Consider the following 15,527-nt stretch of genomic DNA (forward strand, 5'->3'; position numbering starts at 1 on the left):
CGTGAAGCCAGCTGTGGTCTCCCGAGAAATGAAGCACAGGCTCTGCACGCAGCTCAGTGGTTGAGGCAAACGTGATGGGACGAATCGCACGAGCACCACTCCACCCAGCTGTCAACACTGATTTGGACTTGCTAACAGGTATAAGGCTTTCCAGTAGGTTCTCCAACTGGCCGCCTTTCTGGCATGAATTAAAAAGGGAGTTGTAGCAGCAGTGGAAGATGGAGACTACTGAGGTGAGCCTGAAGCCGTGTCAGCGTGATGTTCAAACAGCTGGCCCGCTCTGTCAGGATGGGCTGGAGCCAGTTGTCGGCCCTGCTTGGGTCAGCTGGTGGGCATGGGAGAAACTCGGGCAGCAGCGTGCTGATGAACTGGCTTTGGGGCTGGTGGGGCTTTGCTGATTTCCATGGTGCAAATATCTGGGTTCGATTCCAAGCTACCAATGGTCGAACAACTGGCTGGCAAAATTCTGAACGTCTAACAAGAGCTGGCAGGAGCTGACTCCAGCACGCCAGTGGAATGGCTGTTTGGGGGTCACTCTCCATCCTGAGCACCAACTCTGAAAATCTAAGGATTAAGTGTCTTGGGCGAACTGCAAGATTTGTCTTAGTCACTGCAAGATGCTCAGAGCCGAGCAGAGAGCCTGGCACAGATTAGCACTCAATAAATATCTACCGACTAAATCAATGTTGGAAGATCAGTTCTGAAACCACCAATTGTTCAGCTATGATAGAAAACAGCAGTTAAGTAAGTGGAAGGCACTTCTCCGAGATCCCTTCCCAATTTAGAGAAAGTATCAGCTCCAAACCGGCCCATCTCCCACTGCAAGGCCCTCGTAACCTGAAGACACAGCACCTATGGACCTGCCGAGCTGCCCGTTCTCACAGGTTTAAATTAAATGGGAGTCTGAGCTCTTAAAGCCACTTACCATAAAGGATCTGACCACGACGTCCGGCATCTGGGGCAGCTGGTAGTGGAGCAGGGCGGTGGTGGCATGGTCTGTCACCTGGGAACCAAGGACAATGACGGGGTTAGAGGCATAGAGAAAACAAGATGAACGCAGTCCTTTGAGATGACAAAAATCTGCTTTTGGACCTCTCTTGGAAGAAAGGACATCTAAAATCAAATCTGAAGTACCACAATCAGTTAGCAACGTTGGGGGGGGGGCACAGAAAGGAGGAACGTATGCAGGCCTACAGGCAAGTGGAGTGTGGAATGTTCCAGAAACGAAAAACCCCAGGGTGGGAGCACCTGAGAGGAGGGGCCTGCCAGGGGCGTGGGGAGGCAGAGACGTCTGATCTCAGAGGGCGGGGCTGCAAAGGAGCTTTCCCGTCTGTCCACATCTACTTCACCTTGACACGGGAACACTCCTGGCAGGGTGATTGGTCTTTCTGCTTCCTTCCATTCTCATTCTGTCTCCTCATTTGTAGCCACGTAGGCCCTGTGAGCAGGAATCTGTCATTTCTGATGATCCGTCCCTGGGGTCTCACCATTACTTTCCTGAGGTGCTTTGCCACTCACAGTGGTGCTCAACCAGCTCTCCCGAAGAAGGGGTCTATTCTCAGCACCCTTCTGGGCTGCACCCCATCCCGTAACTCCAAGCAGAGGCTTCAGCAGCAGAGCCAAGGAAACCACTGCCTCGGGGACCAGATGGAACGCACCTGGGGTTCAGCCCCAGGCTGTCTGCTCACCCTGGTCCAACCACCTAACCTCTCCGGGTCCCAGTGTCCCTTCTGAAAAACAAAGGGCTGGTCTCAGATGCCCTGGAGTTTGGAAATTTGATGACACGACGATTGCTAATGCCTGCCATCAATCAGCAAGTTAATAGGTTTAATCTAATTTGATGGTTATGCTCGAACACATGGCTTATTTGATTGTCCTCATTAGGGATTCTTGCCATTGCAAGTGCTGTGGTTAAATAACAAAATGAAACTTTGTGCACAAGAACCAACACGGGTCTACCCTGTGTCGACGTACGAGCTTCCAGCCCCCCCAGAACACCAAGTGACGAGCTAAGGGGCAGTTAAGCTCACCCGTCAGGTGGAAACCGGAAGGGCTGGACTAGGCCCCACACGCTGGCTTGCAGACGATCAGAAATGAGTCCAGCTGTGGGTCCAGACCCAAGGCCAGAACGGGCACACCCCCAAGAGTGAGGACATAGGCACCTCAGCGTCCAGAGGCCTTACAGACGCTCTCTCAGCCTCAGTTTGCCCCTGGATATAATGGCCGGGCATGTGAAGCCCTTACCCTCCAGCCTGCCTCCCCACCTCTTTTGCTCCCCCTGGCCTCTGGACTTGCCCTCTGCCCCCCCAGACCTTGACGGCCGGCTTGGGGGCTGGTGAACCCCACAAGATGATCAGTTCTGTGGGGGCAGGGGTCACACTGTGTCCCCAAGCCCTAGGACATCGCCCAGCATTAGCAGGTGCTCAACATGCTTGTTGAAGAAAGAAACTTAGAAATGCCCCCTCACCACAAACACCCGCACTGGCTGTCTTGCAAATGCAGCCAACAGTTCAAGTATTCACCACAGCTGCGGAATTCTTATCCAAACGGTACTTATTCCTTCAAGTGCAAAGACTTTTTTATTTCAAGCATTTTGACAGACAGCTTTCTAAAATGAGCAACGTTTTTTCAAACACAGTAGTGATGATAACTTGGCAAAATGGCGGGCGACTGGAAGGGTGAAATTAACTGCTGCTACAGAGCCGCCAACGCGCTCCAAGGGTCCTGAGCTGAGAAGCTCGGTTCTTACCTGTCCAGGTGACTTGCTAAAATAATAATAATAATAAAAAAAACAAACAGCAAGTGCCATTTTATAAGCTGCTAAGACATTCCTTACAATCACATTTGCCATTATAATAGAAACAAAGTTTCTGGAGAATTCCTTCTCCTGCCCCTACCATTTAGTGTACAGTGCCCCTAACAAAGCCCTGCCCCACACGCCACCAGTGTCACAGCATGGAAGCCGGGCTGGCTTGGTAGGTGCCTGCTGTCCCCAGGGAAGACTCCATTTCAGTGGCTTGAGCGCCTTGGCCCGGGGTCTGATTCTCTAACCACACGGCCGCCCAGAGGCCACCTCCAAGGCCGGATGTTTGTTTGGCTGCACGTTATCTTTGCTTTTCTTCTTACAATTTTTAATACTAATGACCGACATTTAACATTCTGGAAACTTCACCCAACTCGGATCCCCAGCTTTTCCGGAAGTGTCAGAAGATCTGGCGGCAGTAACAGTGTGCCTGCCTCACGGGTCACCGTGCGGGTGAGGATGACACGGGTCCAACATGGGAGGTGCTGGCACAAGGCCCAGCTCCAAGCAACACTGAGTGTGGCCTGGCCTCCACACATCCCAGAGGCCTCAGGGCAGGGCACACACCTGCAGCTTGCCGGCGTCCCCGGGGTCTCACTCCTAGCCTGCTTCGCCCTGCGGCCTCTGGAGTTTAGGACCTCTCCCCAAACACTGACCCGCACCTCTGCCCCACACCGTCCTGCTCACTGGGTGCCTGGCCTGGCGAATCTGTGCCCCTTTCCCCGTCCCTTCCTTAGCTGACCTCTGGAATTGAGCTCTTCTGGCTGAGTTTTGGTAACTACAAGGTGCCAAGCCAGGCAAGACATCTTGCTAATGACAGGAACATCTAACGCGCTCTTCCAGACCTGCTGCTCCTCCTGCTCTTAGGAGCGACACCGCCACCCACCCAGGGGTCTAAGCCGGGCACCTGGGCTTGTCCCACTGCGCAGATGCACTCGTCTCGCAGGCCTGGCGTTACAAATCATTCGTCTTTAATCCCGCCACTTTGTCCCACTCTAGTCCAAGCTGCGGCTTCCCCATCAGGACCAGGAGAGCCCCAGCTAGCTCCCTCCACCTGCTCTTGTGCCCTCACAAGGGACATTCTGGAGCGATGGGGAAGGGGCTCTGGAGGTCTGAATTCGGGCTCCACCTCCTCCAGCAATGCCACCCTGGGCCAACCTCATGTTTTTTTAGCTGCAGTTTTCCCGTCTGGGAAATGGGGATAGGAACAAACAGTACCCATCACGTGGGGCAATCATGAGGATTACTGTTCATGTGTGCATACTGTTCAATAAGCTATGGATCAAACTGAAAACGCTCCGGGAGTTATGTGACCACACTTAGGACAGAGTCCAGGAGCGGAGAGCTGGCATCCGAGACCCTGCAGGGCCTGGTCTTGCCCCCTCTCCTCTCCTCTCCTCTCCTCTCCTCTCCTCTCCTCTCCTCTCCCCTCCCCTCCCCTCCCCTCCTCTCCTCTCTCCTCTCTTCCGCTCTCCTCCCCTCCCGTCTTCTCGCCCCCCTCTAAAAACATCTTGGCCCCCAAGTGCTCCGTCTCCTCCCCATCTCCTGCTCCTCTTTCTGGGCCCCGTTTAGACCCATGTGCTCAGGGAAGACTCCCAGAACACCCTGTGGGTCCTGTCTCCTTGCTCGGATCTTTCCTTGTTTAGTGTCCATTCCCCTAACCTGACTGAACTCTGAGACCAGAGACCCTGTCTGTGTAGGTCCTCCTGTGTGGGGGTGGGGAGACGGGAGCTAAGGACTGGCGACGCCAGGCGACCCCCAGCCTGCTGGGATCCTGGCCCTTCTGCCTGCGCCAGGACTTCCCAGGGCTCAATGCCCGGCTCTCCTGTCCATCGTGGCACACGGGAACTTTTCAGTTTGGTTTGGCTGCGTGGCTAGTTCAGCCGACACGACAGGACACAGAAGGTGTGTTCCTTCTGTTTGGAGCCAGTGAAGGGCAAGTGTGCATTCTCATGCCCTGTCCTCCCCTGCGGTGCTGGGAGCCACCCACAGATGGTGGGGCCTCGGTTAGGCCTGGGTCCCTGAGTGTCTCTGACAGCTCAGGATGGTGGAGTCGCATGAGCCAGAAATGCTCACAAGTGACAAAAAGCATGAAGTCCTTTGTTTACAGCAGCACCACCTCTCCTCTTCACACTGATATATCCTCCTTGGAGATTTACTTCCTGTTTGCCAGGTCCAGGATTCCCACAAGTGACGGCGCACATGACTTCAAACTGTGGCCAAGGGAATGTCTGTCTAGAACAGTGCTGCTTGCAATGTGGTTCATGGGCCAGCAGCGCTGGAATCACCGAGCCCTGGGCGCCTCGCAGACCTGGACTCAGCCTCTCCAGGAGGGGCCCAGAAATTGAGCCAGTCTCTGCAGCTGTTCTTCGGGTGCGGATGCGAAAGTGCAGAAGGAGGCAAATGTTAATGAGCACGGTCCCCGGGGCCCGGCCACTGCGCACACTGATTACTGGGTCTGGGCTGGGGCTTTTCCAGACTGGGCATTGCCACCTGACTCCCAGGGGCCACCAAGGCTGCTGTTGAGGGACCAGGCTTTGAGCAGCCGGGTGATAGAGTATTTCCAAAGGGGCAGGCATTTGATTCTGAGGCACAAAACGAAGGAGTACAAACCTGAAGGAGAGCCTGTCTTTTTCACAAATCAAAACAAATGACATCCCCTGAACGTCACAGGGCTGCTGTGGACCAAGGGGCGGGGAGGGTGAGGAGAAGACATTTCCACGGGCGCTGGGGTCTTCCCACTTCTGGAAGGTGCTCACTGAGGACCCTCGGATTAACTTATAATCACTGTATTAGTGCGAGTTTACGATGCCTGCGTCCCTCACACTTAATCCCACAGTAGCTGAGGGGGGTGTGCTCCTTATTTCCCTCGTACAGAAGAGGAAATGGAGACTTACAGCGGGTGGGAGGACGTCCAAGGTCACGCACCTGGTGAGGGGCGATGGCTGTTTGCCCACGCTGCCTCCCTCCCCTGGCCAGCTCTCCTATTTCCTGATGAAGGCATGTGCCCCAGGGGCGCCGGGCCCACCACCTCCCAGCTTGGTGGTCTTTGGAAAGCCAGAGTCCCGATGCGAGGCGCAGCTTCGATTTGTCATGGTGGCTTGTTGCGCAGAATAAACTGAACTAACTGGGAAGTGTCCTCCTCCAGGTATGGCTGCAGTCGGGCACCCAAGTTCTGTTTCTGCAATCTGACTCCTGGGAGGGCGTGTAATTAGTCTCCCCATTACTGGGCCAGCAATCTGGCCAAATTTAGGCTCTTTTTCGGAAGGTCCAGTATAAAGTGCTCCCTCAATTGCCAAATGGAGGCTTTTTTTTTTTTTTGGTGTTGACACAATCATTTAATTTCTTTAATTTGCCATCAGCAATTACAGAAATATTTTAATAGAAGGAAACAAAGCTGACTCATTGGCCATGTTTTCCTTCCCTTCCTCCCAAACTCCTCCACTGCTGGTTTTCAGCTTCCCGTGACCGAACTCCAAAGCACCAGGCCAGACATGGTTGTTGAATGTTGGAGAAATTCACCTATAATCATTTTCCTTTTTTGTCAAAGCATGCCACCTTCAATACATTTTTGTTTTACACTTTTCAACAAGAAAGATTTTTTTTTTTGTTCACCATCCAAGATGTGGAAAAAAACAGGCCTGGGGCAACAACAAAAAAATTGCTATTAACTAATTTAAATGGACTCCGTGCCAGCTCGCTGAGGTTCGTCCTGTTGTCCTGTAAAGCTAATGAGATTCCGCTGGGAGATAAAAGCCGCCCCTCCCAGCAGTGGAGGCAGAGGAAGGGCACTAATGCTGAGAAACGGACGCCATTCATCCCACCAGTGAGTGTGGGTTTGAAAAGAGCTTGTGAAAAGATCAAAAGAGATGGCGAACCCAAAGAGAAGGGGGGAGGAGAAGGCAAGAAAGTAACAATAAACCAGCGAGATGGGGACCGGCACAGAGGAGCAGGGGGAAATGGCAGCAATGGGACCAGCGAGGGTGGCACAGAAGGACGGACTGACCCGAGGGGAGGCGTGGGCGGTGAGTGACATGGGAGGCCTGACACCAGGTCCCATCTCACCTCCAGGCAGAGAAAAACCGCAGACGCTCTGCCTTGGTGTGGGTGCGCTTCCTCCTTTCCCAACGCTGGACCGCAGCTGATTTATTCTGAGTCGGTGACACTTCCATCGTCCACCAGCAGACCCGCTTTGCTCTATGAACCTCACTGTTCCCTCGGCCTCCACCCACAGGGCTCACAGACATTCCCCTCCCACGCCCCGCCCCAAGTTCAAAGAGGTGGATGGGAACTAAGCGCAGAGAGGGAGAAAGGAATCTTTCAAGAGACCTTGAAACAGCTTCTAGTCAACACACTGGGAAAGGCGACGCCAGTCAAAACAACTGTCCCAAAGCTCCTCCACCATATTGTGAGCAGGACAGCTGACATCTTCACTCCCGGCACCTCGGCGAGAGAGTACTTTGGGGATGACGAGTTATTTCAGCTACACCCAACGCGACCGCCCGTCACGGCAGCAGCCCAAGTCAGCGTTTACTGGGCAGCTGGGCAAGGAAGGGCTGGTCCATACCGCCCAGCCTGGCGAGGGCCCAGGCGTGGATCTGGTCTGTCCCTATGAGCCGTGTGACCTTGGACAAGGGTTAAATGTATCAGTGGAGGGAAAGTGTTTGAACAGGGTCTGACCAATAGCAAGCACCCACCAGATGGGAGTCGTCACATCCTTATGTCATGTCAGTCGCCACAACCACCTTCTGACAGCGCTCCCATGAGAAGTCCCAAGTCCCGGGGAGGCTGAGTGACCTGCCCAAGCCGAGCAGCTCCCGAGCAGCAGAGCAGGACCTGAGCTTGGTGGACCCTCCACTCCAGGTCTCTGGGGGACGTGGGGAGGTAGCAGACCCAGGCCCGCTCCTCCTCAGGAGGGAATGGAGTCCGAGACGCCTCCACCTCGGGTGGAGGCAGGACTGCAGCCCAAGTCTTACACTCCAGTTCACACAACTTCCTCCGCCTCCCTGCTGGAAGCTTCTGCCCGCCCTCTCACTGCCACATCCCAGGCACCCACCCTGAACAGGGCCTGACACACACGGGGCGGGGAGGGGCCTCAAGGTCTCCAGACTGAGCGCATCTCCCTGCCTTGCAGAAGGAAGGGGAAACAGGACAAATGAAAGCCTGCAGCATTTAGTCAGGAGTGTGTGCACAGTAACCAAGGGAAATGAAAATACAGTGCTAAAAAAAGGGGGTGCTAGAGACAGGGGGGATCCTCCTGATGCAATGAGGACTTGCATCATCATATACAGCCCAAAGCCTTCTTCCCACTTGTGCCCTCCTGCCAGCTGTGGGGCACGGAGAATGGGCTTAGGTTCGCCAAGACTATTTTCCGTGTAAGGACAGCCCCCAGAGCACAGGTTTTGGGGCAAGCTGACAGACCGTTATCAGTACAGGCAGCCCAAAGAACAGGGTGGTGACACACACAAAGGACCAGGGAGACACAGGCAGGGGACAAAAGCTCTCGTAATGGAATCTCATCCCCCGGCAGTTTCCGCTTTTAAAAAGCGAGTCAGTTGTATTTCTTAGTGGCCCAGGGATTGTCCTCAGGGATTCCTGAGGCGCTAAGACTGTAGGCAACGTCCCAGGTGCAGGCTTCTGAGCCAGAGTGAGAGCTTGCAGTGCAGCAGAGGTGAGGAGCACACACTCCAGAGATGGGCCGAAGGCACCGTCCCTCAGCTTCTAGAAGGCAGCCTAGGCTGGGGGCCAGGACCTGCTGTTAAAAAGCGCCCCAAGGTGATTCTGATGTCAGCCGCATTAGGAACCACAGCGAACGGGCCGGGGGCCATTGTCCGCTTCCCACCACCAGGGGGCAGGACTGTGGGCAGTGCTGGCGGGAGCTGAGCCCGAACCGAGCCAGTTCCGTGGCGCTCTTCCTAATGCCACGGACTAATGGCACAGAGCTGCGTTATCTGCGGCACACAGCCCACGAAGCCCCAGGCCTCCTCCGCTAAGCTGGGAGAGCTGGGGCCTCCGACTATTAAAAGTACGTCCCGCAAGATGAATAAATAGGAAAAGTACCCAAGTGTTTAGAAGTTGCTTATTTAAAACAAGCTTCGTAGAGACCCAGATTCTGGCTTCCCTCCAGCCAGTACCTGCTTCCACATACTATGAGGAAAAGATTCTCCCTGGCTCGCATTAACGAGAAAAGGCAGTATGGTGGGGAAAAAGGTGACACTCAGCGACAGGAGACAGGGTTCAGCCCTGAATTCGTCACTATCTGGGTGACCTTGGCTGGGTCATCACTGTCCCCACTGGCCTTGGTAAGAGTGCAAGGCTGGGACCATCGGGTGCCGTCAGGCCTGGGTTTTCAGTGGGGCCTGACTGCACACCCTGAGGCGACACCTGTGGTGAGTGAGCTCCACCTCAGGCCAATTTAAGTGACATTTAGAAAGGACACGCGAATCCCAGCAGGTGGGGGGTGGGGGCGGCGGCGACGCCAAGTTCCCGCCCCACCCCAGGAACCCACCTGCTGCCCTGCTGTCACCCTCGTGCAGTCCTTGGTTTCTGGGCTGATGACATAGAGCTAAGAGAGTCAGCTCAACCCCAGGGAGACATCAGCGCTGCACCGTTCATGGTGCTGGAAACCTCTTCCCATCTTTTTGGGTTTCAAGGAGACTCAGGGGCACAAACTAACAGGAACAAAGCCAAACGTTTGCTACTTGGTTGTACACGTGCTGGTCCTGCAACTCACAGAAATAAAAATAAACTTTCATTCACTGGATATACTTTAAAGGCTACACAAGGAGATTAGCTCAAGAGTTTGGGTCTCTTCTCAGGGTTTTGCTGAGGACAGACCCACCCTTAAGGAGATGGACAGTAGGAATCTCAGAAGGAGAAAATTCTCTGTGGGACCAGGAATCAAAAGCGTGAACCTAGTGTGTTAAATGTTTATAGAGACAGCAAGCCCTGCCAGCCACGTTGCTCTGAGGATGAGCTCTGGTTTCATGAAGAATATTTAAAACAGTACCAGAAGTACTCATTCCATGAAGAGGAACCATCTTGATTTCAAAATGGAAATGCTATGAATTCAGTCTGGAAAGTGCTGGGGGTGGGGCGACAGGGAGAGGAGCAGAGACGAGCTGCTAACACTGGGATAAAAGTCCAGGAGAGTGGAGGCTTTTATGATGTTGCCTGAGTCTAATCTGTACGCTGGATCTGCACGCCGCAGGTTCAGCAGGCCTGAGGCCCGAGGAGGAAGCGCTGCTGTCCAGCGGGACCAGGGATTACTTAGACGAGATCAATACTTCCTCCTCGGCTTGATGCAGAAGACTGTGCATGGGCTCTGAAGGCTTATACATGTCCCCTGGAGCCTGGCCATGCTGCTCTGGGATGAGACCAGAGGCGAGCTGCGCGGGTTGGACCTGGAGAGGTGTGTACAGACACTGCTGTGCCACCTTGCTCAAAATCCCTGGGCACAGCTCAGACTGAGAAGGATGAGACCTCATTTACAAAGTACTGCATATAGCCTGTGGCGCACACCAGGGCGTCCATAATGGAGATTTTTTTTTTTTGGGGGTGGGGGAGTTTCCATCCTGACCCTCTTTAAAGTCCCACCAAGATGGCACTGCCATCGCAAAGGGAAGCCCTCAACTCCCTGATGCTTGAGTACAGACTGGTTGAGGGTGGCCTCCAGAGGCATAAATAAAACAAAAACAACAAAACTAACAAAAAAGCCTGCAGCCACCTGCAGGATCCTTCGAAACACCATGGCATGGCACATGAGGTCCTGGATGACGTGACGCCAGCCTTGCCTCCCTTCAGCTCCAGTCACACTCCAGCGACCCGGCTGCTTTAGCAATTCCTCCTCCCAAACCTGCTTCCCGACTCTGTATCTTGTGCTCAAGCCTGGAACGCTCATCTCTGGCTAAGCCTTGCTCCCCCTTCAAGACTCAGCCCAGGGGCCTCCTTCCCTGTCCTGCCTTGTTCCCACAGCAGCACCCTGTGGACACCCTGGACCGCGCTTGCCTGGCCTGTGACCGGGAGCCCCCAGCTTGTGCCAGGCTGTCTTCTCCATGAGGATGAGGCCACACTGGCCTCATCTGTCCCCCCTGGGCCTAGCTCAGGGCCTCTCAGGAGAGCACAGTACTCAACAAGGTGGCTCTGCAGTGGTCAGTGGGGACGGGGAGCAGTGTGAAAGCGGGGTGAGAGGGTGGCAAAAGCTGAGGTCACAGGGCATTGCCCGGGAGGCGGGCTTGGGTGAACAAACAGGAACAGCCCAGGTGGCTGTGAGGGAACTCTCCAGGGTCCTGAACAGCCAAAAACTTCTGCCAAAGGCCTGTGCAGGGCTGAGCGGAGCCACACGAAAGGCCCTTGACATCTCCCAGGATTAAGGAATTAGGCTTTTCATTTAGATGAAACACAAAAAAGTTCAACGCTTTCCAAGATGGTAAAACACCAGATTCTGCTGCTGGCTGCCAGGAAAGTCCCAGTCCAAAGACACCTGCATTGTTCTGTACCCACTTGGTGTGATGTTATTTTCTGCAGCAACCGCCTTGCAGATAGAGAAGCACATCCAAAGACATCTGGGCTCCCAAGAAAATACAGACACCACCACCTACTTCCCCATCAAAATTGAGGCAACTGCAGGAGAAAGAACAGACACCGCAGAGCGAGGAGTGAGCCCTGGCCGAGAGGCAGCTCTGCCGCCGTGGCACCTGGTGACATCTCCCCAGTCCCTGCTGGGGGGCTGGGGTGGGGAGATGGGATGTCAGGGCAGAAAACTCTGACCTCACGTACCTTCTAGGATCACCCAAGGTCTCACCAGCCCTCACAGGACACGAAGGATTGTTCCAGGTCCTGGGACTGTGATGCTACATGAGCACGCCAGGGACGCCCAAAGGGCCCTGCTGGGTGGTTGTGACTTCCGATGTCTTATTCCCGCTATAACTCACTTTTTGGGGCCAGAAGAGATAACACGCCTAGAGAAAAGTGAGGATGAACGATGCTTCGGTGGGTGTCTGTGGGTTTGTCATGGCAGCTGCTGGTCTTTGGTTTACGTCACAAAAAAATACCTAACAAAATGGGCCATCCAAATGGCCACAGATTCGGCATTCCGTGCTACTCCCCACGACAGTGTTAATAACAGCAGCTCCTAGCTACTGAGCACCTACTCTGGGCAACCTAGTGCCAAGCACCTCACAGCAGTACTTCAGTGCTGCTCACATCACTGTACCCTATGAAGCAGGTTTTACTGTTTCTCCCTTTTTTATGGCGGAGCGACCTGAGCAGGAAGAGCAGCTATATTCCTGGTCCAAGGTCCTCCAGCCAGTTCATACACAGCAGAGCCGAGCGTAAACCCAGGCGTGTCTGATCCCGGGGCCTGCGTCTTCTCCACTGTGTCCACTGTGGAGAGACCGGAAGAGGTGGCAGCAAAGGCGTGAGCAGGGGTGGCCAATGAGGGGACAGCACGGCCACTGCCGACAAACACGTGACAGAAGCCGAGGGAGTCACAGGTGAGAAGGTCGCCTTACACTCCCACTTAGGACTCAGTTAATGTCGCACCAATTCTGTGAGGCAGTGGCTCTTATGCTCCCATTTTACAAATGAGGAAACTGACGTGAGTCAGGCCACACACGGAGTAGTGGTCAGCAGAGCTGGATGGCCTCTCTCTGGAACAGTCATGGCGGGGAATGTGATGGGAGGTGAGCCAGGGTTTGAGAGAGAGGACGGTCGGCTGGCATCCATGGTGCAGTGGGCAGGCACGGTCCCGGGGAGTTACCCTACGGCACTGGGCAGCCTGCTGGGCTGTGCAAAGCGGCTTGGGGAATGGTAGCAGCTGTCAGCTTCTGACCTGGAGGACGGTGAGTCCCGTGCAACCCCTCAGGAAGAACAAGCTGTAGAGATGAAAGCGACTACTCTGACTCCTCTAATGGCAGAGAACCACAAACCACTCCCAGCAGGATGGACCAGGCTTTCCCGCTCCACTTAACTGTAAAGCGGGGTACACGTGAGAACCTGAACAGGGCTCTTGGTCATGACCACACTCAGCAGAGCTGAAGGAGCCTGGCAGAGGGAAGGAACTGGGTTGTCATAAGGGGAAAACAAATGACCAAATCCATTCTGGATTTAGAAGCTTGTGAACAGTCAAACATGCCCCTTAAGAGAAAAGGTGGCGATGAAAGGCTTTTCAGCTGCAGGGAGCGCGTACTGATCCCTCCCGCCATTCTCAGCTCCCAGGGCCCCTGGGGTGACGTTTAACAACATCCACTCTTGTTTTCCTTCTGCTTCTCCAGCTTGGTCAATACAGGCCAGCTGTCAGCTGACAAAGGGGCTGCCCTTCGGGATGACCCTGGAACTGTCCATCGCCTCTTTCTCCAACTCTGTCAACAGCCCAGTACTTGGCTCAGGAGGCACCTGCCCTCACCATCTCTCGTGTGGAGTCTGCGGACAGGAATTGATCGTCCTGTACCAACTGCCCACTCGCCCTCGTACCCCTGAGAGTTGTTCCCTCGGCTTTATCCGTTTGGGATGGCCAAAACACACTTGTCAGGCAGCATAGGAACACACGGAAACAAACGCAAACACCACCATGCTCGGTCCACAAAACCTAAGCTCTCTTCACTGGAAAAGGTTCAACAGCACTTAAGAGTAAAGGGGACCGCAGAGCAAGAAGATCTGGAAAAAGCACAGGCCCTTTCGCAGTATGAAGAAGACCCCCTAGACTGCGGATCCGTCCAGGTGTGGGGCCTCCGCCGATGCAGGCACCAAGCCGGGGGAAGGGCAGAGCCTTGGCACGGGACCTCCACAACCACTTATTTACCTGTGGCACCTGAAGAAGGGTTTCTGAACGGAAATGTAAATGAGCTGGTAGGAAGAAATTCTAGGTATTACAGAGCATGCGATTTGAAATAATTGCATGCCTACTATTTGAGCCTCTGGCGACGTACACACTGCAGCAGGGACAAGTGCAAACATGCCACAGAGCCGCATTCAAAAGCGGCCAGTCCTCTGCCCTGGGAACTCGTGCATGTTGGACAGCTTCTGTCCCTGGGATTGGAACTAGCACCATCCAATGTGAGTGGACAGTTTATGCCAGGTGCCCCGTGCAGCCAGTTTCAGAGAACCGACTCTTGTACACGTGACTCCCTCTTCTGCAAAGCACCAGGTAGCCACTTGGAAACACCCCGTGATAAGTCTGTCCCCACACAGAGGTCTGGCTTTGTAGCAAAGTATGAATGAGTGAGCGAAAGGACGAACCAGGGAGCAGATGAATGAAGGAGCAGGGGCACCTGCCCAGGACACTCCCCACCGCTGGACAACCCACCGACGCACAGCTAAGTTCTGCCCAGGACACACAACTGACAGGTTACTCTTCCTCTGCTGCCTCTGGAATAATGACCGTGGACTAAGCACTGGGCACCGTGGGCTACGACTTCTGTGTTTTACCTCCGAGTGGACAGCCTGCGATGCGCGTGTCAGTCCTGCTGACACCGTCTCTGCCGTCCTCACCTGGGGTTGCACACACTCCACCTCTTTCTTAGGTCTCCCTGCCAAGATTTAAGGCAGGAAGTGGCTGCAGACATGCTCCTACTCTTCCTAAGTTACTGGAAGAAACACACACTGTTCTGAAATGAGGAGGTGAAAGAGCAAAACAGTGACTGCCCCGCAGAGTTTAAATGTCAGAGAAATATGAACGCGTCTGAAACCTTTCCTGGCTCTTTGTGATTCTGCCCTTTCAGATGGTTCCCCCGACTTCTAAGTTCCCTTCTCTGAATCCGCTCTGCTGGAGGCGAGTGGCTATAAAAAGCTCCCCACTCCAGGATGAAGCGCACAGAACCTCTGGGCACCGCCGTCAATGAGGGGACCCTGTTGGCAGCCACAGACCCACAGCAAGCTGTCCCCAGCCCTCCGCCCTTCCTCACCACTGGGGAAGGGGTCTAATGAGGGAGAGGGAAAGGGCTCGCTGACAGAGTCCCCGCTGCAGACAAAAGGCAGGCCAGCCGGCCGCGTTTAGCTTCACGTGGTGGGATTTGCAACAGGCCTCGTGTGCTGTCTTTAACCCAGGGAGTCAGGCACGGCCCGAGGAGAATTTGACAGGTGTGCGGCTTAGCTCCTGACAGTATTTTCCAGAGATAAAAAGGCGAGTGTAAAGTCTGTCTGGCTCTGCGAGTCAGTCCCCCTTCCCACACTCCTGCTTTGTCACATTGAGGGGAAGACCTGGGAGAGCTTCCCGCCTTCCCAGCAGGCATCTCTCTGCGGTGGCCACCGCTGCTACTTGTGGGCAGGAGAACACACACATAGACGGTAATTGCAACCACATAATGAATGCCAAAGAAAGGAGCCCTGGGCTTCTACAGCAGAGCAATGCAGGGAGAATTCTTCTAACCATCCGAGGACAGCGGACGCTGGCGGCCCAAGAGCCCCATCTTGGAGGTGCGGCAGTTACAGCACCTACAACCACGGTCGGGACGGCTGGGAACTGTTTTCTGCCCGGGAAGTGCCCCCTTATTAATGACGGAGGACCCTCCTGGACCACAGCACTGTCCCCTCCCAGCGCGCTTTCCCTCCTGCTTCGGGCTGAGCTCTTCTGGATGATGCCGACAGCTAGTCCGTCCCATCCCCCGCCTGGACCGTTTGGAGGGCCGGAGGCAGGCAGCGGTTGGCGGGGGCACGTTTACCCCACGGCTCTCGCACAGTGTCTTTCCAGTGAATGCTACAAGCCACATCAGCCGGGACAGCCGAA

General features: G+C 54.6%; 1 protein-coding gene across 2 annotated transcripts in view; it reads right to left on the reverse strand.

Annotated features, from left to right (window-relative positions):
- The window catches only part of MED27 (mediator complex subunit 27), a 191,358-nt gene that overhangs the window by 1,893 nt on the left and 173,938 nt on the right, over positions 1-15,527 (reverse strand). For both annotated transcript variants that reach the window (XM_033123817.1, XM_033123816.1), the window contains one exon: positions 926-1,003. In XM_033123817.1, coding sequence (XP_032979708.1) covers positions 926-1,003 — 78 coding nt within the window. The remainder of the gene's footprint in view (positions 1-925; positions 1,004-15,527) is intronic.

Source organism: Rhinolophus ferrumequinum, chromosome 12 (genome assembly GCF_004115265.2).
Source record: "Rhinolophus ferrumequinum isolate MPI-CBG mRhiFer1 chromosome 12, mRhiFer1_v1.p, whole genome shotgun sequence".
NCBI lineage: Eukaryota > Metazoa > Chordata > Mammalia > Chiroptera > Rhinolophidae > Rhinolophus > Rhinolophus ferrumequinum.